Genomic DNA, 26,826 nt, shown 5'->3' with positions numbered 1-26,826 from the left:
TCTTCTTTGGTTATTCCTTCAAACCATACCCCCCTTGAGAAATCCCTTCTCATTGAATAAAGACAGGACAAGTGTTTTTTTTTTTGAAAAAGTATTCTCTAATAAACTTTATTTGTACACAAATTGTGTAAGAGGAAATTTCCATCTGAAAACATACAATAAAAATCATCTTGGAAAGGCCACCAACCCTCTGCATTACTACTGGTTTCATCACGCACACACACACACACACTCACTCACACTCACACAACATGGTTTCAACATGTCACCACTGTACAGTACATCATTACATTGTGCCCTATAGGATCCAACTGCAGCATCGATTCAATTATTCAAAATCTATTACAGTGCAAGTGTGACCCGTTCATTAGTGGAAACTGAATCAGAGAGAATGGAGAGGCCAAGAAAAAACATCTTGATGTGAAACAAAAAAACCCAGTAGAACAGCAACATCTCTTTGTATACTCAGCTTAAGGCATGATCAACATACAATATCAATGTCATCCAATGAATTGATAACTGGTATTGGCGATGAATGCCTTATTGTCCTGACAACTGCTATATCCCTCCCCCAAGAAGAAGTGTGTTGTGGGAGAGAAATACAGCAGGAATAAAATGATCAATTAGCCAGCTATGAGAAAAAGCACTTGGGTCCATGAGTGTCCCTTTACTGGTGTGTGTGAGAGGGGGGGGGGGGGGTATTCTACATGACAGAAGTACGTCCATTAAAGCAGGTGTGTGCAGAAGGTGTGCTTGTGTAACATGTCAGAGGCTTTAGGGACTGGCCTGATGTTCTGGAATGTAATTCTGCTGACAGGAGTGTGCATAGCACCCTGCCTGCATCACCGTTTTAGAAGAATAGTAGTAGTACATACAACCCTCATCATTGGAGCCTATTATGTACCTTTAGATTTCCTCCGTAGGTCTTCTCTGATTCAGGCTTTTGGGTATATACATTTACCCATAGAGAAAATATTAACAGGCAAAAAATGACATGTCCTGAAATGCTGAATAATACAAGCTGGGAAAATTGCTCTAGCATTCACTTAACAATAGTGGTAATATTGATGATCATTATTCCTCTACAGCCAGTGATGGATGGGAGGGAGGGAGGCAGCAGGTTCCTGAGGGCTCTGCCAGGGGTGGGTGTACAGGTGTGTGGATATGGAGGTGATGGATGCAGTCAGTCACGCAGAGAGCACCAGGGAACAATCAGTTCTCCTCTATGAGGTTCAAGTCCAGTTCTGTGCAATCTCTCTCAAACACACTCTGCAGTCCAGCCTCGACCACGCACCCCATCCTTTCCTCCTCCTCCTCCTCCTCTTCTTCACTTTCACTCAGAGGCCCAATACTAGTCCTTCCCAGGAACTCGGCAGGGGAGAGGGCTCCGCGGAGGTCCCACAGACCAGGCCCCAGGCCCAGACATCCACCTGCTCCACAGGCCAGGGACTCCCTACAGACAATCTACAAACAAGAGAGGGGATAGAATACATGTCACCACCACAACACTTTAAACTGTGATGTACAGAGCTGGAATGACAACTGTAGACATTGCAGAAATGGTTTACCAGGTATCCTTCCAACTAAATCTTCGTTTTGATTCAAAAGATGTTGAAATGTACCTAAACATACCTCACACCTGTTTTATCTGAAACTATTAAGACCTCAAACTTGGCAACATCAATGTTTTCGTTGGCTATTCATTATAGATTCCCAGGAAACAGCTTCAAGCACAAAACATGTGTGTACGCATCTCCACAAATGAAACCGGTCTATGCAAATCATGTGCAAATGTGTCTGATTCTGTGCGTCTGAATACATGGCCCATTTGACCATTGTTGACTGTTCACTGGGACCCTTCTCAGACCAATCTCTCTGTGCTAGTTCTAGTAGAAGGGCAGCCATTTCACAAACCCCCACCATCTTAAAACATGACGCAAGACATGGCTACAGCTGCAAAGCCAGCAACTTCGCACAATCCCAGGTCCCACGCCCAGCGAAGGCCATAAAAACCAGGGGTGAGAGAAAAACCGACACAGAAAAAAGGAGAAGTGATGACATCACTCCACAGAGCAGGAAGTGAGCCTGAACAGCAGTACCCAAAGCCCAGTGGTTAAATATAGCTGACTGTCTGGACATGGGCAGGCAGCAACGACAGGACACACAGGAATGCAGGGGTCAGCCCAAAAACACAACCGGGTCAGGGAAGTCATGTTCCACAGCCAGTACCAACACCACACCCAGGCAAGAACCCCATCCAGAACAGTCCAGTCTGGCCACGACAGGAATGTGAGAGCAGTTCTGCCTCAGAGGGCTGCAGGGGGGAGAGAACCAGAGGCCCACTTCTCCTAACTAATGATCCCAACATAAACACTGGTCTGTGTGTGGGGGGGGGGGGGCAGCTGCTGCCTCATGGGCCTTTCCCTGGCAGACAAGAAAAGTTGATAGGTTCTGCTAAACTACCAAGTAGAGCAGAAAGGCAAGCAGCCTAGCCTACAGATAACTGTGCCATGTTCTTAGCGAACACTAACTGTGTGTGGGTGTAGAGGCCCGGGGAACATGTTGGTGCTCACCTGAGTCATCTTGCTGAAGTCGAGGCCGGGCCGGTGGCAGGGCAGGGTGTCTGAGTCATGGCGTCTCTTCAGGCCCGGCTTGCGGAGGTCACAGGGCTGGGAGTGGCAGCGTGGCAGAGGGGGCCGCAGGACACGCCTGGAGGAGGACGGGGTGCTGCAGGCCGAGGAGGGGGAGGGGGGTTCCAGCCCCAGGCAGTGAGGGGTTAGAGCAGGAGACGGGGAGAGCTGGGGGGGCAGGAATAGCACAGAGGCCTCCTGGATGTGCACAGGGGACAGGGAGAAGCGGCGGTGAAGTGAGGGGTGAGAGGGGCCCAGGGGGGCCGGGGAGGAGGAGCAGGAGGAGGGGGCAGGGAGGACGCGGGCGCTGCCCCCCCGGGGTGGGTCACAGGGCTCCCAGGGAAAGCTCCAGGGCAGCGGGGAGTCAGGAGACAGGGCCAGGCTGAAGAAGGTGGGGCTGGAGGAGGAGTGTAGGGAGGAGGAGGGGAGGGAGGAGCTGGGGCCACCGTACCCCAACCCAGCGCCCCCTCCGCTGTGGCAGCGCCGTTTGACGGGGGTCCAGATCTTGGAGGCGCTGGGGCGCCAGGGGAGGCAGCGAGACAGGTCCTCGGGGACAGACAGGGAGCGGCAGTGGCGTTTCGGGGGAGGAGGGGGAGGCGGAGGGGAGCTCTGCAGGGCCAGGTCTGTCACAGAGGAGCTGGGGAAAGGGTAGCCCTCCTGGGCCAGAAGGGAGGGGGCATCCTGGAAGTGGGCCTTAGCAGGAGGGAACACAGTCCAACTGCTCTCTGTGGAAATGACATGAACAACGGCAAATACATGATACACACGTAGGCACTGTCCCCAGTTTTTATTGACATGATGTTAACGTTAATGTCATCCTGAGGGCCTCTTCTCTAATGAAGGGATGCTTACCTGGTGTCAACCCATATCCACTCCAACACACAGTGGGGCTAGCACCCACCTCAGGCAACGACTGAAAAGATCGGGCAATTCAAAGATTAGGTGATTAAAAATGAAAATTGGGCAATTCTAATTGCAGCCAAAACATCCAATAAAAAGACATTGCTGACAATGTGAAGACCTACAAAGAAACAAAGTGTGTGTGTGTGTGGCTATGAGCCATACTCACCACATTGAGAGAGAAAGCCCTGCGATAAGGGGGTTCCTCCAAACTCTGTTTGCGGAGCTGCTCTGTGATGAGCGTCACCATAGCGACTCAGGGAGGGAGGGAGGAAGGGGATGGGATGTTTGTCCGTCAGACGCCTGGCAAGGTATGTGGCGTCCCCTTCGCACCTCAACCGGCCAGACTGACCCTCCTGTCCTCACTGAGACACAGCCATCATCATCATCATCACCTAAAAAATAAAAAGGGAGAGAGCCATATGTATTTTGATAAACACAGAAACATTCCATCTGTAAATCTCTCAGCTCTTATTTGAATAATACCAGTGAAGTGTTGGTTGGAACTTAGGCTCATCATACACTTTGGCACATTGGACAACATCTGGATGCTCATGACCCAACACTTAAAAAACAAGTGTTAAATAGAGATACAATGCCTGGAAACTCATTGACGCAGATTGCAGTAAAACGTGCCGTTTGGCAACACTGTTGCCATGTTTACAGTTTTGTGCCAACGAAAAGAAAAAAAAACAGTCAAAAGGAGGAAGAGTGAGTTGTTCTGCTGACTGACCAGATGACAGAGGTTCAGTACATGACACGGGGGGGGGGGGGGACGACGACGACGACGACGACGACATTGCAGCCTCACAGATGAAAGAGATTCAAAGTAACACGGCAGAAGTGCAGAATCTCACAAAGGCTAAAGACAAGTGGAGAACACCAAGAGCACTCTGCTGAAAACATTGAATAAAAAGAACATACGATAATGCTTCATCTAGTTGTTGCACAGAGCAGTAACTTTATTTGTAAGGGCCTAAAATCATAATGCTCATAAGTAGTACCATGTGCAGCGCAATAAAAGACGCCAGAAGGAAGATTCGGGGGGGGGGGAATACCACAGCACATTTATTATAGCACAGTAGGTCCAATTGAAACCAAGTGATAAGACTCGGGCCCTTTGAGAGAGAGAGAGAGAGAGAGAGAGAGAGAGAGCCGTGAAGAGGAGAATGGAGGGGGAGGGAGAGTGAGAGAGGAAAGGGGGGAGGTTTTGAGAAGTGAGTGAAATGGAGGGGGAGAGGGGCCGAAGGCATGCCATGATGGCTGTGCGAGAAAGACAAAAGAGGGAAGAGAGAGTGGACAACAGGGCTCAGAAGGGAGCTTAAAAAAATAACAAATAAAAAATCACCAGGACACAGAAAACAAGACACACTGGACCTGAGCACCACTAGGCACCAGAAGCCAGTGAGACAAGGTGCCAGTTCTTGAGTACACTAACACATTCCTCCGTCACTATGCTTTTTTTTTTTTTTGCATGCAAATACTACAGAGTTGTTCAACGTTTTTCAACAGATGTAATAGTTAGTGAAACTAGACACACCCTATGGGGTCCGGACGCAGACTGGCCCAGATACAATACTCATGACTACTCACTCCAACCTTTGCACAGCCAGATATGGTTCTGTGCACTTCATAATGACACTAAAATCTAAAGGACATCAAAAAAAAAAAGCAACACACCAACAGCTTTCAACTTCTTATGTGGCCATCACAACTTAGATGACAAAAACTGTGGTTATTCCTGGTCGGGGTTGTCCCAGTTCCTCTCCTCTTTCCTGTGTTAGGTTAGGCCTAGTGGCTTGTTATGGCTATCTAGGCCCTTCCATGTGGCAGGATATTGTTAGCCAAGACAACATTAATACTCAACAAAGTACCCCAAATATGGATCAAAGGACAGGGCCATGGACTAGACACTAAAGTCATCAGAGGCAACTTCAGAGTTCGCCAAGCCAAGCTATTCTCCTTCAACTACGCAGATACACTAGCTAGCTACAAGCCTTAACAAGCAGGTTCACAATGGCAACACATAAAGTGATAAATAAATCTGAGATCAATTGACTTAAGAGGCCATTCTCTGGCAGCAATTAACGGCCTGGTCACTAGAGACTCTTCCTCCAAGTTTTCCACAAAGCTTTTCAAGCAAACTAGCTTCAGCTCATCTTGACTATATGTGTCAATCCAAACACGCAAAATACAAAACATGAGTTACAGATATGGAAAACGACACGAAGATGGCTAACGTTGCTGGAAAATAATGACCCCCATCTGCGCAGCTAGTTAGTTAGTTCTGTGAGCTAGTTAAGTCAACGAGCTCATAGAACCATCATAGCTAAGCTATGGGATTACCCTTTAATATTGTCGCTAGCTAACTTAGTTATGATCTTACAGCCTTGGATGGCAAGCTCTAGCAAGCGAATCACAGCTAATGTTGGGGTAGTTGGCTAGAAAGCTCTACAGTCAGTTGTGGACAGTGCTGTACAGTTATCTGGCCAAGCATCTATCTTAGCTGGGACATATTAGCTAACCAGCCAGCATGAACGAGCGGCCCGTGGGAACTGACCTTATCTGCTAGCTAGCAGGCTAATATATTACCCCTTACAACTATTACTGCTATACAGGCTAGTAGTAGCTAGCTAATCATCTTGTTGTCATGTTTGCACCCATTTATCTATGTACAAAAAAAATGGATTTTAAGTCATCGCTTGCACTCCTACATGTCAAAGTCTCTGAAATCACGTCCATAGCGGTTCGGTAAATGTGATGTGGCTATCCATAGTAGGTATATTAGATATTAAAATATGATATTGCTCATCAGTCTAGCTAGCGATGAGATGATTTACCTGCTCACCGTGTCTCCTTAGCAACCGAAAGCAGCGCACGGGACAGAGTCCGGCCTTGCACGGTTTATATACCCCCTGGGAGAGACCACTATGAAGGGGTGATCCTAACGTCGAGATACTTTGGATTGAAATCCCTACGAGTTACAATCCGTGTATATGTTAACTCGAAGCATTCAGTAAACGAATAGATACATCGCCAACGTGAAACAAGCGAGTTGGTGTTGCTGTGTAAAGTGGATTAGTTTGTGTGTATTGTTGAAAACTAAACACGTTCACCGTCGTCTATTCAGAATTTGGACTCTTCGGGAGGTGAGGGATTCTGATTCTGAAAAAAAGACATGGATCAAACTTATCCTAATGAACACAATAAACATGACCAACTTAGCAGAACTTCTATCTGTCAGTAATGTATCTTTTATTAATACAAGAGTCTATCTAGTCTTTTGAATATTTGAGCCTTTGCTGCTTGTCCTGCTCTCGGGAAAACCAAGAACCGTGCAAAAACAGATGTTGGACTCTGGGTAGTGTAGTTCACGAGATTCACGTGTTGTGATGTTTATGGTAGTAGCTGTGCTGTGGCTTTACCTGAAGATGCACTGTAGATTTGGTCGACAATAATATAATCTTTATGGTAAAAATGTTTGTACGGCGAATCAACAGAAACGTCAGTATCTTCCTTGTAACTAGAGACCAACACTCACATGGATTTACGCATGCGTAGTCGCTGAAAATGCACATGATATGATTTCCTGAAAGTTGGAGGTTACAGAGTCCATGTTTGGTAAAGTAGATTGAGATTTATTTTAATTATACAATCAAGAGAAACGTTTTTTTAAGTATGGATTTGGAAAAATTCAGAAAAGAACAGACCCTTGCAATGAGGGAGAAATTGATCGGGTACGTGCACACGATTGCTTTGCAACATGGACTTTGAAAGATAAAACCTGACATGTTACTGTGTTAGGTTTTTCCATTGCCGTGGTCTGGTAGTGGAATGGTCGTGCATGTTGTTTCTCTTTCGCAGGCAATCTTGCAGACTCTTTTATTCAGACGACCCGGTGAAAATAGTCAGAGCCCGTGGACAGTATTTGTATGACGAAAATGGCATGCGATATTTGGACTGTATCAGCAACGTCCATCACGGTAAGTGACAGAACGTGTTATGCTCTTAGTTGATGCGTCTGATTGACAACATTTCTGATGTTGAATTGAGAAAAGATCATTCTCAAGTTCAATGACTGCAGTATTTCAAAGTTGCATGCATAAACATTGCAACAGCGCCCCTTAGTGGAAGTATCTGCAGTTAACGTGTGTCTACAGTGGGTCATTGTCACCCCAGCGTCACACACGCTGCCACAGCTCAGATGGAGCTGCTGAACGCGAACGCACGCTTCCTGCACGACAATATCGTTCAATACGCTGAACGCCTCGCTGCCACTCTGCCTGACAAGCTCTCTGTCTTCTACTTTGTCAACTCTGGGTAAGTCAGGTCCCATAACCCCTGCAACACAACCACAATATTCATTACATATGGAAAGAATGTGTCTGTGGTCTGTGTCTGTATGCATCCCACAGATCAGAGGCCAACGACCTAGCACTTCGATTGGCCCACGAGTACACTCAACATGAAGATGTCATTGTGATAGACCAGTAAGGTTTCTCAGCCTTTAGCCCTGACACCTAACACTGAGCATCAGTACTATGGCCACATCTTTGGCTATGGTATTCACCCTTTTGATATTCATATCACTTTCTGATCTCCTACCCATTTATTCCCATGGCTCACTGCATACTACTGTGTTTCTCCATCTCTCTCCCCATACCAGTGCGTACCACGGGCACCTGACGTCCCTTATCGACATCAGTCCATACAAGTTCCGGAAGCTGGCAGGGCAGAAAGAATGGGTTCATGTGGTACGTAAGAGGCACACAACACAACGCCACTACCACAGCTACAATCTTCATCTGACATACTGCTCCGATATCCTCTCAGTATGGTCAAACCCTTCACTTTCTGTGCATAACAAGTCTTACCTCTTACTCACTCATATACCGGATAGCGATCACAATCATGTTCTCCTGTGAATTTGCGACAAAAATGCTGATGTCAGTTATACTCCAGTTGTTTCCTTCCAGGCCCCCTTGCCAGACACCTACAGGGGTCTGTACAGAGAGGACCACCCTGACCCAGCCCAAGCATATGCAGACACTGTGAAGGATTTGATAGACGAGGTGCACCACAAAGGTCGGAAGGTACGGTAAAACACAGTACATCTTGAAGGCTGAGCTCACTTAACAACATTCTCGGTTTAGGCAGAGAACATGGTGTAATACTGCTGATAGTAATATTAGTGTCAAAACTGTGCTCATGTAATAACATTGTTTTAACTCTAAACTAAATGGATCCCCAGATCTCTGCGTTCTTCGCTGAATCACTGCCCAGTGTGGGAGGCCAGATCCTGATGCCCTCAGGATACTCAACCAAAGTGGCAGAGTGGGTCCTGCCTCTGGACACTTGGTACACTGTATCTGCCTTATCTATGGCATTAGCCAGGAGTCGACGATACAGACATTGTGCATTAATTGAAAGAAAGTATCTTTAGACTGAGCCTTTACTTTGACACGTGCCAATGTACATCTCAAGGAGGATTAATGGAAACAGGTTGCACCTGAGCTCAATTTTGAGTGTCATAGCAAAGGGTCTGAATACTTGTAAATGTGATATTTCAGTTTTTTATTTTTAATACATTTCTAAAATGGAAAAAAATTAGGAATGTTTGCTGAAATATCACATTTACATGAGTATTCAGACCCTTTGCTATGACACTGAGGTATTGTGTGTAGATTGATTAGGGGAAAAAAATTATTTAATTCATTTAAGAATAAGGCTGTAACATAACAAAATGTGGAAAAAGTTAAGGGGTCTGAATACTTTCTGAATGCGCTGTATATCTCAGATCTCTCTCCTTCCTCAGATACGTGCGCTCTGCGGGGGGGTTGTTTGTGGCAGATGAGGTGCAGACGGGCTTCGGCCGTGTTGGGAGCCACTTCTGGGCCTTCCAGCTGCAGGGGGAGGACTTCTGCCCAGACATCGTGACCATGGGGAAGCCCATGGGCAATGGCCATCCCCTGGCCTGCGTGGTCACCACTGTGGAGGTCGCTGCAGCTTTCACAGCCAACGGAGTGGAGTACTTCAACACGGTGACAATAATCTATTGCATAACCTCATCTATCGGTATATTTCTGCTTTACTACGACAATAACAGAGGAGATGTCGGAAGCATAGACAGGTCCTACCAGGTCATAATATAGCCTTCCTAGAATCAAAGATGAATACAATATGTCAAATTGAGCATGCATATAAGCTTACAGAGTAGCAGCTTTTCATGACTCGGCGTTTTCCTGTGATGGTGCAGTTTGGAGGGAACCCTGTTTCATGTGCCATCGGCCTGGCGGTCCTGGATGTGATTGACAGAGAGGACCTGAGGGGGAATGCCACGCGGGTGGGAGGGCACCTCAAACACCTGCTCACGCAGCTCCAGACCCAACATCCAATCATAGGAGACGTCCGGTAGGGGCACTATGACATCACAACATTTTAACAGCAGAGACAGGTAAGCAGGTGGACAATAGTGTATGTCTGGCCCATATTAGATTAGAGCATATTGTGATATTGTTTTGACAGAAAATAAAGTGTAAAAGTGCTTAAAACTCCAGATATGTGCATAATTACAAGTGCTCTGCAACAGTATGCAGTGAACCCTTGTGGACAGTCTAACACAGGTCATTCTCAACACGCTAGGGGATGTGTGTAGTCATCTGTATGTTATGTTACTTCACATGAGTCACTTCAATAGTTGGATAGGAATAGATATTTCTTATATAAACCTTCACTATTCATACATGTATTCTACCTGTACCTAGATGTTGCTTACATAGCTATGCATCCTGAGATGCTGGTAGTGATGTTTTGCTTAGCATCTGTGGTAAGATGCTTTGTCCTCTGTGCAGAGGGGTGGGGCTGTTTGTGGGCTTAGAGCTGGTGACAGACAGAGAGCAGAGGACCCCTGCCACAGAAGCAGCAGCATGGGTAGTGAGGAGGTAAGAGGGCGGATTGGCCAGTAATTAACCTCGAAGTTATATGGCAGTTTTCCACTCATACAGTGCTGCTTGAAAGTATGTGAACCCCTTGTGCAATGATAGATTTTTATTTTTTTTTACCATGAAATCTTTATTTAATTAGAACCAATCTTTTTTATTTGACATAACAGGTTTATATTTACCAATTCCATATGTTGATTTAGAGGTAATCATGCGTGTAGTAGAAAAACTAAATTATAAAGAAATTAGTGTAGGTGCAAAAATAACCTCAAGTTGCATTGGTTAAATCAAGTAGGTAAGTAGAATCAGGTGGGTAAAATAATTGGGTACCAAATGAACCAATCAAAGGAGAGATCTTTAGGAAAGAGTTTGGGTGGGACTCTGATAAAGAGAGATAAGAAACCTGGTCAGTTTTGTGTTACCCACACCATGCCGAGAGGAAAGGAGATCTCAGAGGACATCAGGAAGAGGGTAGTGAGAGCACATCAGTCTAGAGAAGGCTATAAAATCATCTCACCAAGATTTGAGCTCCATCAGTCCACTGTGAGGCAAATAATTTACAAATGGAGAGCATTTAACATTTGACAGCAACTCGGCCTAGAAGTGGACGCCCTTCCAAAATATCCCCAAGAGCCACAAGAAAAACAATGAATCAGGTAAAAGCCAAAACAAACATAACATCTAGAGATTTGCAGACCTCCCTTGCTGCATCTCAGGTAACTGTGCACGCTTCAACAATAAGAACACTGAATCGAAATGGCATTTATGCGAGGGTTGTGAGGAAGAAGCCTCTGCTGACAAAAAAGAACCAAACTGCCCGTCTTAACTTTGCCAGAGACCACCTGGACAGGCCTGAAGGTTTCTGGAAGTCCGTTCTATGGACAGATGAGTCCAAAATGTACCTTTTTGGTCACAATCAAAACCACTAAGTTTGGCGAAAACCCAACACCTACCACCAAGAGAATCTTATCCCAACAGTCAAGCATGGTGGTGGTAATGTCAAGATCTAGGGCTGCTTTTCCTCCTCTGGCCCTGGACAACTCCACATCCATTCAACGACCCAAAGCATTCAATCTACCAAAGAATGGCTCAGGAGAAAGAAGATTTGTGTTTTGGATTGGCCAAGTCAAAGTTCTGACCTAAATCCAATCAAGATGCTGTGGCAGGACCTGAAGCGGGCAGTTCATGTCAGACACCCCTCTAACCTCTCAATTGAATTGAGTTCCGTAAGGAGGAGTGGGCAAAAATCCCTCAAAACAGATATCGCTGCTAATGGAGGTGCCACAAGCTATTGACTGAAGATGTTCACATATTTTTGCACACATGAAATCAGAGTTTTTGTTAAATAAACCACTTTCGTTAAATAAACAATGAAAATATTGCTTCTTTTTTTTGTGTCCTTTATTTGGAATGTCTTTATTACGAATTGGGGTTTAGATAAAGATTTTATGAGCTCATTTTAATATTTTATACAAAAATAATTACCATCCCTGTAGGGTTCACACACTTTCAAGCAGCACTGTATACAATGGTCAGTATGTTTGATGCAGTCATAGTTTAAGTATGAAGAGAACATTGTACGCCATCTCTGTTATTAATCCTCTCATCAGCCTTGAGGGAAAACCTGTTAGCAAAAATATATTTTGGTCTTAACTCTGGTTCCAGGCTGAAAGAGAAACGGATCTGTGTCAGTACAGACGGCCCCTGGGAGAACATCGTCAAGTTTAAACCTCCCATGTGCTTCAGCATGGAGGACGCAGAGCTAGTGGCACAGAGCATCGACCACATTCTCAGAGGTTAGAAATAAAACACTTATTCTGGGACATTTAGGCCAACTTTTCCCAACAAACTGATGCACACCGCAACCTATGGTAACACTTTACTTGAAGCTGCCCGTATACCTGTGTAATAACACTTATTACTGTAGTTACAACATTGTATAAACATGTTGCATAGTCATTTGGTAGTTGCATGGTATATGGAGTTGAGCAGTTTGTGTTATTACATAAGTGGAATAAGAAATAGTCAGTCAGCACTCTGTTCTATACATGTTTTATGTAACGCATTCTAACACAATGCTTCTGAAGTAAATACTTACTACACAGGTATAGGGGCAACTTCATGAAAAGCATGACCCACACAATTTATAGGTAAACAAAACTAACCCAACAAAGTGATGCACCCTTGTAGAGAATAGCTGCACTAGGGTATTACGTGCAACTGACAATTACACTTGTCTCCCAGACATGGAAACCAGTGAACACAAATTGGACAATGGAGACATCTAAGGTTAGTAAAAACCTGTAGAAAAGTTTAATTGCATCCGACATTGCGAATTGGTCACATTCAAAAGGATCAGAGGTAGATGTGTGGATGGCATGAGGTATGACTGAAGCAGACTTTCCCAACCGTTTAAGTGCATCTCTGAGTCGTCAATCATGGTAAACAGAACCAAACCTGTCTTTCCCCTTTACAGACACCTCCAACGGAAAACTGGAGAAGCCACATTATGGATAAATGCAGAATGCCTATGAAACCAAGACTGTAACAGCCATTTAAGCTTGTTTTGAAGATTATACCAGATCTAAACATACATGACATATGTTCTGATGCAGATTCAATTAATGACTATGAGGAAAGGCTAGGGAGTGACAAATCCTGCATAAAAGACAAGAGCGGAGTAACCTTTGTTTACAATCAAATTCTGAAAAATGTATCCTGGAACACTAGTGGACTTTTATATGATCTGTGATAATGAATAAACATTTTAATACCTTTGCATTCATGTCTTCTGTGGAAATGGATACAACCATGGCCTCCGGCCCTCATTATCTAACGGGTCATCCTAAACAGCCCTCATTTCTCTTGCACAGTGGTTTGAACATCTTGGAATTGACACGGGTCCAGGTTTAAGATGCACTTCAACCGTATCTTGATAATATTGCATGGCAACAGTGACCATGTAAGCAAGTATCATGACAGAATCCAAATTTGGTGTTGATGACATTGTCCTTTTTGCCTATGTAGGGAGGGGGGGGGGGGGGGCGGGGGCACTTACCAGACGACTACCTTTATCACCTGGACTGTATCACCTAAAACATACGAAGAAGTGGGAGTTTCAGATCCACAGCTGGATAAGGACAGCTAGCGTGGATAGTAAAGTGACACAACAGGCTTCCACCCATTCACCAGTTATCCTGCTGCCAGCGAAGCCCTCGGCCACTGCTCCCCATAGAGGCTTCCGCCGTAGTTTTACCATTACCAAAGACAGCACAAGCAAGCCATTTATCAGTACAAAGCATTTAACATTAACCACAATAGCATTAGGTTTATAAATAATAACAAAAGGATCCACGTGTAATATAAACCAAAAGTTTATTTCTACCAATTTGCCCAAGACACTAGAGGAATGAGTTTCCAGTGAGAGAGGGAGTGCCCTCTTACATTAACAGGCTTGCGCTCGTTTGTATCGTTTAACACTAGTAAAGCCACTTTTAAAATTGCAGACAGGATGGGGAAAAATCTCCTTTAAAAGCCAAAAAAAATGCTGGTTGTCCTCGTCTACTAGCCAACTGCAAACATTCACTAGACAAGCTTACAATGAAACCTTTGATTAGTTGAATCCCTTATCGCGCCTCTCACCCCACATCTGAAGCCATGCAACTCGCATCAAAACACTCAGCATTAACTAAATCTAGAAACACCGAAAGAAAAAAAAAATACTCAAAATTGTTTTATTTCATAAGCTCAGAAAGCTCTGCTCCTGTTTGTTGGTAAATAGAGACATGTAAAATACAACCATACAATACATTAGATTCAAAAAGGTACCAAAAAGTACAGTAAAAATAACACTTCCATCTCTGGAAATGTAAATGGACACAAAACAATATAAAATAAAAAGTGGAAAAGTGACATTTGCTTCCCCAGTTCCTCACTTGATCTGTACATATGGAGCATGAGTCCAAATTTCTGCGAACTCCAAAGGAAAAGCCAGAGCCCATGTTCGCTGTGGCCGGACCATGGGTTCCTTTTCTTATTTACTTTAGACCTTGAGAAAGAAACATGGTGCTTATAGTTACTGAGCAAAACCAATGGCATTTAGTACACACATGGACACCATGAAGTTTATGAATGGAGTTTTACAGGTCAGTCAATGAACAAAACACACCCAGAGGGGGACATGACCATTAGCTGTCACACCTAGCACCCCATCAGAAGGCTCTAACGCCTCAACTTGGGTCAACCACCACCACCTCAACCCTTATTGATCCAGTAGTGTTTGTAGGGATGCATCTTAAAAATGGTTGGCACATGGAATGAATCCATCATTAATGATTCCAGACCTCCACAACCCCACCCCCCCCTTAACAACGTTTGAATGGGTTCAGACTAGATGGAGAAATTTTGGAGTCAAAGGCACAAATGGTTACAGCTAGATTGTCATATCACCATAGATGATGCAAAAATGCATACCTGCACTACATGTGATCAGTATGGCTTGTAGCTACTCTGGTGGCCACGTCTTGGAGTTTTCCCATAGCTTGTATTGCCCTGGTCTGGAGGACAAGAGAGAAAGGGACTGAGTTCTTCCGTACGACAAGGACCAACAAAGTTTCTCACATTAGCGTTTGGGCTGGTTAGCGCTTACTGTAGTCGTAGCCACCCCCATAGCCGTAGTATCCAGCCGAGTAGTCGTAGTTGCCATAACCGCCGTATCCTCCGTAGCCTTGCTGTCCGCCGTAGCCATAACCCTGGTTACCATACCCCTGGTTCCAGTAGTTATTACCGTAGCCTTGGTTCCAGTTCTGGCCCTGGCCTGCGAATACAAAAGAGGCGCATTATAGAAGACAGTCCAGTGGATCGGTCCACACAACACTTAGACGGCTCTGACCACAGTCGTTTACGCTGTAGCTAATGACAGGCCAGTTTTGGTCTTCTTTAGTACATTTCTAGTCCCAGTTGAAAGGTAAACATGGGTCCCTAGAGTGTTGGGTACTCACCTCCACGGCCTCGGCCTCTTCCGCCTCCACCACCGCCGCCCCCACGACCCCCTCCGTACTGCTGCTGCTGGTACACCTCTTTGGGCTGGGCAATCTTTATCTCACACTGGAACAAAATCATTACATCCATTTGAGGCATGGAAATGAGCCATTGTAGTAGCAGAGATTCCACATTAGGGTTAGGATGATAAATAGGATTCAAACCGATGCGAGAGTCCGCATGATTATTAGGTAGTCGAACAGTGACGTCAAAGTGCTCTATGGTTGTTGCATGAATATGAAGTGTAGATATTTTTGTCTCTTACCTTGCTTCCGCTGACGTTGTGGAATTTCTTTTCCAGAACTTTCTTGACTGGAGTCTCATCCTTGTATGTAATGAACACAAACCCCCTCCTCTTCTCTGTCTTGGGGTCTTGTGGAAGCTCGATGGTCTCGATCTGCAATTAAAACATGCCCAACTTTAACTAACAATTAATTCAACAACTGTTAGACTATAAATGTGCATAGAACATCTGGACAATTGTTATTGTGTGATATGTATATATATATACACACACAACACATAACAAACACACCGACATCAGTGATCTTGATACTGTACCTCTCCAAACGTTCCAAAGTACTCCTGGATAACCTCCTTGTCTGTGTCTGGATTTAGCCCGCCAACGAAGATCTTTTTAACAGGCTCCTTCTTCATGGCCATGGCCTTCTTAGGGTCGATTTGTCGCCCGTCTAGCCTGTGTTCCTTCTGCTCAAGAACCTGGTCAAGAGAACAGTGTGTTCAGCTTCAAAAAAGGCACAGCACCCCAAACAGATTCATATTCAGAACATGTACAATATTCCTTATTGATTACCTTATCTACAGCGACTGCTTCTTTGAAGAGAATAAAGCCGAAACCTCTTGACCTGCCTGTCTGCTGGTCCATCTTAATGGTGCAGTCTGTTACTTCACCGAATTTAGAGAAGTAATCTTTGAGATCCTTCTTACTTGTGTCCCAGCTAAGTCCTCCAACAAACATTTTCCTGAAAAAATAAAATAAAAAAAGGAAACATTGAACGACTAGGATAATGTGCTGAAAAACTGTTCTGTGAGAACCATTCTGCTACACATCTGTTGCAATCGCTGACGTATGAAGGCTGGACCTACTATGGCCCAGAACACGCATACAGGCCCTCTAAGCCCAAATCCCTTTGTCCCTTTGTGCAACATCGTAAAAAAAATACAGTTTCAAAATTCGCCACCTCCATAAGAAACATCCATCGAGAGAATGTTCCATACATTTGATCGCTGATCAAGTGCCCATCCCCCCTTCGCCCCGCACATGGCGCCAACAAAGCCCAGCGGAACAAAGGAGCGGGACAAGCCATTAGCGCTTCGCCGACGTCCAACACACAATGTCGACTACATTTCTCCACTCACCCTGCGTCCTCCTCGCCTTTGCTGGCGTTGATTTGGCCGCCCTCTCCCTCAGCACCATTTTGCGAATCGCCGTTATCCCCTTCTACCGCCTCTGGTTCGTCTCCTAAGGCTTCTTCGGGCTCTGCCTCAGCCTCTGGCTCCACCACCACCGCCGCTGCTACCGCCGCCGTCTCCTCCTCCTCCTCCTCCTCCTCCTCGCCTTCGTTCACGGCCTCGGTCTCCTCTGTTTCATCGGTAGGCTCGGCCTCGGCTCCGTTCAAATCCTCCTCGCCTTCGTGGCCGTTTTCGGATGTTTCCATTAACTGTTGCTCGGTGTCAGACATTGTGTACTATGATCCCTTTTATTCCTGCACAAAGTGAGACATTGTTACCAAAAGGAAGTGTACCATTATGTAACCCTCACCGTACATGCTTCGCCATTGATACCATGCCAGTTGCATACATTCACCCCCACCATTTTGGCTTGCAAGATTGTCTCCCCATACATTGACACCAAACGATAGCAAGACAAGCCACGGGAGTCGACTCATAGAATGGAACGGGAATGACACGGAACAGAGGATCCATCCAAGCCTCAATTAAACGTTACATTTAAAGATCGGCAACAATGTCTATCTCTGATAACCGCTTGGCTGAACCATATCACGTAGTTACGTAATGCGAAGGCCTCGCAAAGCTTCTCCTCTTTGCTATGCTGCACAAAAAATATGCTGCACAAATTAAAAAAACAACTAATTTCACTATGATAGCGCCCCGATAAATAAACGATAAATCGCTGTGATACTTACTGAATTATTTGACAAACAAAAATAAGATGAATAGATGCAAAATAAGCCCCCCAAAAAAGCTGCTTTCTGATAACACAATCGGAGAACGCTCTTCAAGATGGATTCTCCCATACAACGCCAACTCGTGGTTGGTTTTATAGTACCGGTTAAAAAAAAAAAACACCTTTCAGTCAAGACGCCTCTGATTTGACCAGAAAGGCTGCCAATCATAGCCACAACCAATGACTGACATCCGTTCATTTTTTTATAATTTTTTCCCCCACACAGCAGGGGTACACGCCCATTTCTACATTAGAACTTTGAGTACCTTTTCTGATTTTAGGTACATTCTTGAAGGCACGACGAGCACACTATTAGTTTCAACGTGTCAGCAGTTGGAGGGGGCCACATAGTGCGTTTTTAAAATAGTTTGCAGCGGCTCAAGTTTATTTTTGGGTTTTTAAATAGATTGCATAGTAATAATGTCATCCAATGGATTTGAAACAATGGGTTGTGTAAACACAGTCAGTCATGGCAGTTTAGTAAAGATGCAACCATGCTTTAATGCTGTTTATCATTGTTAACAGACGTTAACCCTAAACATGGTTATTAGCATGGCAATAACATTATGAACAAATTTTTACAACATCAACACCCCTCCCCCCTAAAACAAAACAACCATCTTTGGGGTCGCAAAACAACATTTTATTATAAGGCAGAACGTAAGAAACACAGTTGCATCAGAATAAATGTACAGACCAAGACTAGATATTTTTCAGTGTCATGTTATGCTGCCTCTTCCACTGTCGCTCCATCAAATATTTTAGGCTTGTTGGGGTTGTTTCTGACCAGCCAATCAGCGAGCCAAGTCTTTTTGTGAAAAGAAGGAAACAGCACAAATAACTACATTTAGAAGGGCTTGATGCCTCAATGGCTCCAAACAAAAAACACACAATACAAAAATAAATGTAACATGCACTAATGGTAATGCTGGAAGTGGCACAAAACATCCCTCTTGAATATCTCTCATATTCAAGACAAAGACAGGACACTGAGTGAACACTTGATGATCCAGTAAAGTTCTAGATATGCTGAAACAGCAACAAAAAGCATAACAGTCATCAGGAAACTTTGACATATTTCTCTGGCCTTGAACATGCATGTTTGGTGCATGTCCACAGTTTCTGTTTAAACTGAGTATCACTCTTCTCATGACACCACTCTGATACTTACAAACTGGTCGACTGGCTTGGCCTTGCAGAGCTCAGTGAGTCCTCTGAGCAGCGTGGGGCTCACAAATCTGTTGAGGTAGTCCTGGGCTGCGTCTCCCAGAGGGAGGGGCTCAGTCACGGCTGGACACAGGAGAGAAGGAAACAAGTGTATACATTTATCATAACACACACACACACACATTTTATTGACTCCAGATACCCCATTCTATGTCATATAAATGTTTTATAGGGTAAGGCAAGTCAATTGCCTGATTTCCTTGTAATTATGTTATCTGGGGACTATGCATCTAATAAGCACCAAAAAAGGTATGAGACATGTATTACATTGCAATTTTATGATATATCAATCTAAAAATGTCCCCATTTTCTCTCACATACAATCACTGGGCCTCAATTGGGCGGGATCAACACAGGGAGAAACCTTAACCGTATTTTTTTTCTGCTCATTGCATGCACCAATCGGAAAGTTGTCTCTGCACATTATCCTCCACCCACAGCAATAGTCAAATAAAACTTCCCTGTCCCTTTTTATCTGACAGAACTATAAGCACATCTAATAGATGAATGTCATGTATGATAAGGCAGCAAGCTAGCTACATTCAAACATTTTTTGAATCAAACATCATGCTACTGCACTGGATTACATTATTTAGGTAATCATAGCATTACAGTCCTCTCTGCTAGGCTATGGTGGATCTGGTAAACAGGCTAAACTCAACATTCGGTAACAATTTGCGCAGAACGCAAATTTTGTTGTGGTGGGACCTCTGCCTCTTCTTCCAAATCTGAGTCAGAAGGTTCAAGCTCTATATACACTCACCGAACACTTTATTAGGAACACTATACTAATGCTGGGTAGGGCCTCCCTTTGCTCTCAAAACAGCCTCAATTCCTCGTGGGATTGATTCCACAAGATTTTGGAAACATTCCTTTGAGATTCTGGTCCATGATGACATGATTGCATTACGCAATTCCTGCAGATTTTTCAGGTGCACTTTCAAACTGTGAATCTCCCGTTCTACCACATCCCAAAGGATGGCCTTCCCAGTCACGACTCAGATCTGGTGACTGGGAAGGCCACTGAAGAACACTGAACTCATTGTCATGTTCATGAAACCAGTTTGAGACGACTTTTGCTTTGTGACATGGTGCATTATCATGCTGGAAGTAGCCATTAGAAGATGGGTAAATTGTGGCCATGAAGGGAAGCACATGGTCAACAACAATACTCAAATAGGCTGTGGCATTCAAGCGATGATTGATTGGTATTAACGGGCCCAAAGTGTGCCAAGAAAACATTCCCCACACCATTACACCACCTCCACCATTAGAAGGTGTACAGGAGTTCTTAATATTATTATAATAAGTGCTCGGTGAGTGTATGGGTGAATGAGACCAATTCTCTCTGCTAGCGCCATCTGTAGCTAGCCATGTGAGTTTGTTTGTTTGTGCAACATAGGAGGCTTTTCGGAAGCTGTCAATCAATAGTGCAAAGTCCACACCCATACAGTCCTCAGAACTCTCTGACCAGTAAGTTGAGCCTAACAAGAAGAGTACTTTTATGGTGGATGTTTAAAATGACACTCAACTTTGACACAATTTACTTTGGACTTTCCAGACCCTTTAATTTAGTTTTTATGCTCTACTGCCATTGTGAATAGGGCCTTGTTTTAAACTGACTTATGATAAAAACAAAAACAAGGAAGATGTCTGAAGATTGAAAAATTATGGAAAAAAACGTTTCATTCAAAGTTGACCTTGATTAGGTTTGTTAGTGTTTGTGTGTGTGTGTGTGTGTGTGTGTGTGTGTGTGTGTGTGTGTGTGTGTGAGAGAGGCCAGAGCATACACTTTACTCACAGTTAGGGAACATGAACTTGATTTCCCTCTCAGCTGAGGAGAAGGAATCGCTGCCATGCACTGCATTGCGCAGGTCAGAGGTGCCATAGTTGGCTCGCAGGCTGTGGGAGAGATCCAGCATTCTGTTGTACAGTATGTTCCGTCATACATGCAATACACACGGACACTATTTAGTCATCACCATGTGTAATGTGCGTTTGTATGCACAGTATACCATTCATAGGGATAGATTAGGTTTTTGAACTGCTTGCTGGATGGCATTTCCAAGTGTATTCAGGGAGCTTCCATAGTTGTAACACAAGTCTATGATTCAGATGAAATCAATAAAAACACCAATCAACATTATTAATAGGGATAGGAGAGTGCTAAAAATGAATTATCTCTATAAACCCCTGCTAAGAGCCAAACTGAGCTGAGTTGAGCTGAGCTTCCACCATGAAACAGTGTTGTAAAGGAAAATATCCAAGTCAGCATGTTATGATGGGGTCGACCCTGTGGTGTGTAAAGGCTCTTACTGACCATTCTGGGTGTGTCTCTCTGGCCTTGATGCTGTTGACAGGCCCTATGAGGGCCTTCCAGTGGGAGATGGCCTGGTCCCTGGCCAGGGCCAGAGCCATGATGGGGCCAGAGCTCATAAAGGCCGTCAGGCTGGGGAAGAACAGCTTCCCATATTGCTCAGCATAGAAGTCACTGCACTGCTCAGGACTCAGCTGCAGCTTTCGTTTCTGTCAAGGACACACAGAGATGCACAGCACAAGATGTGCACACACACAGGTAAATGAAGTGTATAGAAACATTTAGTGGACTGCTATATCTAGCTCCAATATTCAAACCGAAATCAACAACTTATACATTCAATGGATCTGGCAACTCCTGAATAGTGTAAGTCAGTGTAAGAAAAGTTTGGAGCGACACTTGTGTATTTTAACATTCGTCACTTGTGGGTCAAATTGACACGTACTAACACAGCTCCAAAACGTTCACAACAAATGTGTAAAAGCCATGTAGGCTAAGACACCAACCTGTAAAACATTAAATCCAGATCTGAGGATGATGTCCTCGATCTCCTCTGCTTTGTGGATGGCGTCCGGTTTGATCAAAGCCAGGGTTCTCTCCACGTAAAGGCGAGACGAAGGCATCTCGGTCTTTGATGCATCATCCATGGCTACATTTGGATATTAATATACTTTTAGTCACAGATGGGGGCTGAATGGCTTAACATTCAAAAGCATTAAGACTAGCTACAGAAACGTATGATAAAACACCGCTAACATCATTGCAATACTCGTTTGACCCAACCAAAACAAAAGTAACGCGGCTAACTCAGCATGTGATCTTCGTTAGGTAGCGACACACTTTGTGGCTTGCAAATATGTTGTAGATACAATATAGGACCATTTTAGGAAACATATCTAGTGAAGCTTCTTATTCTCCAACTTGAATGCTGTAAAACATGTTTTTCTCTAATATTGACTTGCAACAAACCTTGTTCTTTTATCGTCTGACTCAAAGCTACTTCATCACACTGGCGGATGGCTTCCGTTGCTAGGATACCCACTACACACAACGGCAGAGCATCTGCCAAGGTTTATTATTAGTTTGGGAAACTGGAGAATGCTAAACACAATAGAATCAAACTCATAATAGCCCAGCATCACCCGAATTTAGGGTTAGTTGTTGATTTACGGGTCAGCGAGCAAGAAACATTTCCAAGTCAGTAACAAACACAGGTTATTCCACCAAGGTAATAACAAAATACCCAAAAGGTCCTGTGTCCAGGGTGGGTGAAGCTGCCTCAGGCTACAGAACCAGGAGATTGGCCCATAAGGCAGGAGCCTTTCTGGTGTGTGTGTGTGTGTGTTCCAAGGGCACAAGGCTAGTTATACCCCAAAAGCACCACACATTTGCACAAAACAGAACGAACACACAACACTTCATTTAAAACGGTCTTTTATTCATTGCTGAATCTGAGAGTTCTTATCGGGTTCCAATGGTAACCTGCCACACTCTGATCAGGTTGTCAGTGTAGCCAGCAAACAGGGTCTGTGGAGAGAAGAGATAATCAGATAAAACACATGCTTATAAAGCAACATTTCTTTCCAATCTCATCCAAGCGTGAGGCCATAACATTTGTAATTGCAAGCTATTCAGCCCAATGCGAAATAAACAGCTAAATTTTTCTTCCCAATTGCCCTTCATATTTGCAGAACATGTCACCAGAGGAAGTCAGTGGTTAAAGTGAATGGGTATAATCAACAGGGTTTGAATGGGAAGAAAAGTTAACAGCTGGTACTCTTCCAGAACAGTTCCAGTAATCCCTGTTCTAGAATCACACCGACATTCTAAGCTGGAAGGCCATGTGACGGTGCTGGGACTATGGGGCGTATCATACCTGTCCATCAGCAGACCAGGCTAGAGAGGTGCACTGTGGGGGCTCGGCCTTGCTGTTTGAGCTGATCACTTCCTGTTTCAGCTCGTCCACAATGATCTTGCCCTCCAGATCCTGTAGGGAGGAGAGATAACAGGGTTGGTAGAGGCAGGGAATCACAACCACTGACACGTGTCCTTGATAGCTTTGCTGCCTGGTAATGGGTACTCAATTCAGACCTCTTCACATCTGATGAAGTATCTCTAGATAATGACTGATCGTGCCACACATGGTTTCAAAAGTGACAGGACCCCCCCCCCCCTCCATTAGCAGAGCTCAGAAACAGCCTCTTTATCATCATGCGAATACAGACGGCATTGAAAAGTTCCATCATCGCCAATGCATACAAATCCTAATCGTTCCTTTTGCCCAACTAAAGGCATCAGTGCAGAGGTGTTTCGTGGGAGTCGTAGTCTTACCCAGATCTTGATGCTGGGGCCAGTGGCAGCGCACAGCCAGTAGCGGTTGGGGCTGAAGCAGAGAGCGTTGATGTTGTCACCACTGTCCAGGGTGTACAGGTGCTTGCCCTCATTCAGGTCCCACAGCATGGCCTGGCCGTCCTACAGGAGGGAGGGAGGGGAGGGGCAGGTCAATATCTGTGATGCATTGGAGAAGTCCCCACTCTAACGTTTCCACACCCCATACGAAACTATTCTGGTTACGTTCAGAAACAGCCTCTTTATCATCACAGAGATGCAGTTGGCATTGGAAGTTTCATCACCACTTTAGAACCAGCATGTGGACACATCCTTGTCCGTGCCCCAGGTCAGAAACTAGCCATGTTCACTTTAACATTACTGAAGTCCAGTCAAGGGTATGCAGGCTGGACAACAGGTCACTGGATCTATACAAAGACAATATGCACCTGATCTATAGTGAGACGGAAATGGCAATAATATCTAAAGTGGGCAAATCTTGTCAGTGGCCAAGCTCCGCCTCTTTATCATAATGAAACAGACAGCAGTAGAATTTCCATCAGAACTTAGACCAGCACATCTTGCTCGGAGGAGAACTCACGGCATCACCAAGCTGATTGTGTAGGGTACTTGCGTGGCCTGATAACTAATCAGGCCTTTACAAAATAATTTGTTCAACCACTCATTTGTTTACATAGGTATGTAAACCCATTGACTGGGTAAGGAAATAGTGCCATGGCAAACATCTTTTTATTTTATTTTAAAGCCATGCACAACACAGGACGGACATGCAGACTATTGGCTTTCGTGATACCTTTCCACCAGAGGCACAGAGGGAGCCGTCTGGAGAGACGGTGACTGTGTTCAGGTAGCCAGTGTGGCCGATGTGGTTGGTCTTCAGCTTGCAGTTGGCCAGGTTCCACACCTAGGAGCAGAAACCATGCGTCAGGGTCAAGATGTGAAATAGGTTTTTAACCGACAGACAAACACATCTGCAGCATTTCCTGTACCCATCATCATTGCAGGACTTGTCGTCAGAGCCGAGGCTCAGGTAATATGTGTCACTTTGTAATCACAGGGCAAGGCAAAACAAGATGGAATCCACTTCATTATATACACAGAGTTGTCGGTACCAACATCCTCAACTTAAGAGAGCATCTGAGAACACACGGGCTGCTTAGTTCTACAAACAAACGACCCTGGTAAGTTGGTAACCTTGATGAGGTTCTCCCTGCCGCAGGAATAGCAATGTAGACGGAAGGACCTACCTTGACCATCTTGTCCCAACCACAGGAGACGATGATGGGGTTGCTGCTGTTGGGGGAGAAGCGCACGCATGACACCCACTCAGAGTGGCTCTCGTCCTGGGGGAGTGAAGAGGGGTCAGGTCATCAATGAGGGATAGCGCCAGTCAACATGGCTTATGCACTTGCAATATGCCAGGTGTTTAAAAAAATAAAATAAAAACTGCATGGCTCATACATTTGGACCGTTTCCTGTACCCATCATTGCAGGACTTATCGTCAGAGCCTAGGCTCAGGTAAAGTGTGTCACTTTACAGGGCAAGGCAAAACTTGATGGAAACCATTTTTTTACTTGAACAGAACCAGCGACAAATCGTGGGTTCTGGGGACTACTTCAATGAGTGCTGCAGTAGAAGACGGTAAGGCCGGCTGCTCACCTGGATGGTGTACTTGCAGACTCCAAGGGTGTTCCACAGCTTGATAGTCTTGTCCCGGGAGCCAGACACGATCTGGCGGTTGTCAGCGGAGAAAGCCACGCTCAGGACGTCCTTGGTGTGGCCCACAAAGCGGCGGGTGGTGGTGCCACTGGAGGAGGAACAAGATGGAACTGTTTTAGAATAGGAAAGAATGACTAGCTTACCACAAATCCCCCTGACAACCAAAACACATGGTTGAATACATTTAAAAAAAAAACTCTAGATGCTTCTGATCAGTTCAATACTTTACTGAAGCTTTATCAATGTCTGTGATACATCGGAGAAGTTCCCACTCGAAACTATTCTGGCTACGTTCAGAAACAGCCTCTTTATCATCACAGAGATGCAGTTGGCATTGGAAGTTTCATCACCACTTTTCCAGACAGAGTGGGCCTTCATACTCATGGACCAACAGGGACACATCCTTGTCCTTGCCCCAGGGGTGTTTACCCCCCAGATGGGGACTCATCCCACCACTCTTCTCCCACTCCCCAGACTTACGTGGTGAGGTCCCACAGGCGGAGGGTCCCATCCCAGGACCCGGACAGGGCGAACTGTCCATCCGAGGAGATGACGACATCACTCACAAAGTGAGAGTGGCCCTTCAGGGCACGCTGGGGGATGCCGTAGTTGGTCTCATCACGGGTCAGCTTCCACATGATGATAGACTTGTCTGGAAAATGATGGAAATGAGAGTTATTCACAGACGTGCAGCCATACTAATAAAAAAACAGTCAACTTGATTAGCTTACGCGGTTAGAGGAGCCTGTTTCTAAAGCCTGGGGGAGTGGAAGCGTTACAAGCATGTTGCCAGAACAAGTGCACTGCCCTTCAAGCCATCCACTTACTAAGGAAGTTAGCCTGGCTATTAACTCTAGCCAACTGTTAGCTGAACACTACTCTCCCTAAGAGAGACCTGGAGTTCTTAACTAGCCTGGTAGTGTCATGATACGTGGATTGAAAGTCCATGTGATTGAAAGCTCACGGAATGCTTTGCAGGGCTGACAAGCAAGTTCGGCCAATCGGGAAGACACGTGGATGCGGTGTCGGCATCGCTGACGTTAGCCGCCGAATCCGGCTAGCATTTAGCATTTAGACGGAAAATACTTGCAGAAAAAGCGAGTTGTGCACTTGCCACTAAGTTTCACAGGCACCTCATGATTCCCACAATGTGTCACGACACGATCCGTGTTTCACTTTCTTGTAGTTGTCATCGTTTTATAACATTTTGACAGCAAGCCATCACGTAGCCGCGGTTGTCATGCTATGGTTAGCCATGTTGGCGTCACTGTAGCGGGCGGAGAACGCTTACCTCGGGATGCAGACAGAATCATATCGGGAAACTGAGGGGTAGTGGCGATCTGGGTGACCCAACCATTGTGCCCCTTAAGGGTCCCCCTTACTGTCATCTGCTCGGTCATTTTGGCGAAGTTTGAGGGTGCCTTTTACAAGGATGGATTTAGATTAGTTTGAGGTCCAGGTTTCCCTAGGTCCTCTCACATTTGGGCACAGAG

The 26,826-nt window shown here is 45.0% G+C and overlaps 5 protein-coding genes across 9 annotated transcripts; 1 reads left to right on the top strand and 4 right to left on the bottom strand.

Annotated features, from left to right (window-relative positions):
• Positions 1 to 87: 87 nt before the first annotated feature.
• On the bottom strand, positions 88 to 6,405 carry LOC310815997 (protein FAM53C-like). The gene is made up of 5 exons (XM_083685992.1): positions 6,371 to 6,405; positions 3,700 to 3,925; positions 3,483 to 3,543; positions 2,574 to 3,355; positions 88 to 1,464 (listed from the first exon to the last, which is right to left on the bottom strand). Exons 2-5 carry the CDS (start codon positions 3,778 to 3,780, stop codon positions 1,213 to 1,215), a joined length of 1,176 nt encoding a protein of 391 aa, XP_083542118.1. The 5' UTR covers positions 3,781 to 3,925; positions 6,371 to 6,405; the 3' UTR covers positions 88 to 1,212.
• Positions 6,406 to 7,002: 597 nt separating this feature from the next.
• phykpl (5-phosphohydroxy-L-lysine phospho-lyase) lies at positions 7,003 to 13,252 on the top strand. Of its 3 annotated transcripts, XM_083685987.1 has the most exons (13): positions 7,101 to 7,267; positions 7,395 to 7,513; positions 7,691 to 7,850; positions 7,946 to 8,020; positions 8,197 to 8,284; positions 8,507 to 8,623; positions 8,782 to 8,864; positions 9,346 to 9,571; positions 9,787 to 9,941; positions 10,382 to 10,471; positions 12,137 to 12,267; positions 12,716 to 12,760; positions 12,948 to 13,252. In XM_083685987.1, the coding sequence occupies exons 1-12, from the start codon at positions 7,209 to 7,211 to the stop codon at positions 12,757 to 12,759; spliced, it is 1,347 nt and encodes a 448-aa protein (XP_083542113.1). In that variant the 5' UTR covers positions 7,101 to 7,208; the 3' UTR covers position 12,760; positions 12,948 to 13,252. The 3 variants fall into 3 exon arrangements, with proteins under 3 accessions (XP_083542115.1, XP_083542113.1, XP_083542114.1); XM_083685988.1 differs by lacking the exon at positions 7,101 to 7,267 and having other exon boundaries at positions 7,411 to 7,513; positions 7,710 to 7,850; XM_083685989.1 differs by lacking the exons at positions 12,137 to 12,267; positions 12,716 to 12,760; positions 12,948 to 13,252 and having other exon boundaries at positions 7,003 to 7,267; positions 9,787 to 9,984; positions 10,382 to 10,472.
• A 939-nt stretch (positions 13,253 to 14,191) lies between these two features.
• LOC310815998 (heterogeneous nuclear ribonucleoprotein D-like) lies at positions 14,192 to 17,782 on the bottom strand. 3 transcript variants are annotated; one of them, XM_083685993.1, is made up of 9 exons: positions 17,680 to 17,782; positions 16,892 to 17,238; positions 16,326 to 16,494; positions 16,073 to 16,231; positions 15,777 to 15,908; positions 15,472 to 15,577; positions 15,120 to 15,287; positions 14,945 to 15,027; positions 14,192 to 14,519 (listed from the first exon to the last, which is right to left on the bottom strand). In XM_083685993.1, the coding sequence occupies exons 2-8, from the start codon at positions 17,212 to 17,214 to the stop codon at positions 14,960 to 14,962; spliced, it is 1,125 nt and encodes a 374-aa protein (XP_083542119.1). In that variant the 5' UTR covers positions 17,215 to 17,238; positions 17,680 to 17,782; the 3' UTR covers positions 14,192 to 14,519; positions 14,945 to 14,959. The 3 variants fall into 3 exon arrangements, with proteins under 3 accessions (XP_083542119.1, XP_083542121.1, XP_083542120.1); XM_083685995.1 differs by lacking the exon at positions 14,945 to 15,027 and having other exon boundaries at positions 15,092 to 15,287; XM_083685994.1 differs by lacking the exon at positions 14,945 to 15,027.
• A 573-nt stretch (positions 17,783 to 18,355) lies between these two features.
• Positions 18,356 to 21,918, bottom strand: nme5 (NME/NM23 family member 5). Its single transcript, XM_083685999.1, has 5 exons — positions 21,771 to 21,918; positions 21,268 to 21,473; positions 20,749 to 20,849; positions 18,892 to 19,010; positions 18,356 to 18,528 (listed from the first exon to the last, which is right to left on the bottom strand). The coding sequence occupies exons 1-5, from the start codon at positions 21,909 to 21,911 to the stop codon at positions 18,445 to 18,447; spliced, it is 651 nt and encodes a 216-aa protein (XP_083542125.1). The 5' UTR covers positions 21,912 to 21,918; the 3' UTR covers positions 18,356 to 18,444.
• Positions 21,919 to 22,681: 763 nt separating this feature from the next.
• Positions 22,682 to 26,826, bottom strand: rack1 (receptor for activated C kinase 1). The gene is made up of 8 exons (XM_083685998.1): positions 26,625 to 26,826; positions 25,814 to 25,985; positions 25,274 to 25,421; positions 24,861 to 24,956; positions 24,407 to 24,517; positions 23,596 to 23,736; positions 23,141 to 23,251; positions 22,682 to 22,791 (listed from the first exon to the last, which is right to left on the bottom strand). The coding sequence occupies exons 1-8, from the start codon at positions 26,731 to 26,733 to the stop codon at positions 22,726 to 22,728; spliced, it is 954 nt and encodes a 317-aa protein (XP_083542124.1). The 5' UTR covers positions 26,734 to 26,826; the 3' UTR covers positions 22,682 to 22,725.

This window comes from Argentina silus (genome assembly GCF_951799395.1).
Source record: "Argentina silus genome assembly, chromosome: 15".
In the NCBI taxonomy this organism is placed as follows: Eukaryota; Metazoa; Chordata; class Actinopteri; order Argentiniformes; family Argentinidae; genus Argentina; species Argentina silus.
Note: the sequence above shows the minus strand (reverse complement) of the source record. Positions and strands in the feature narration are given on the sequence as shown.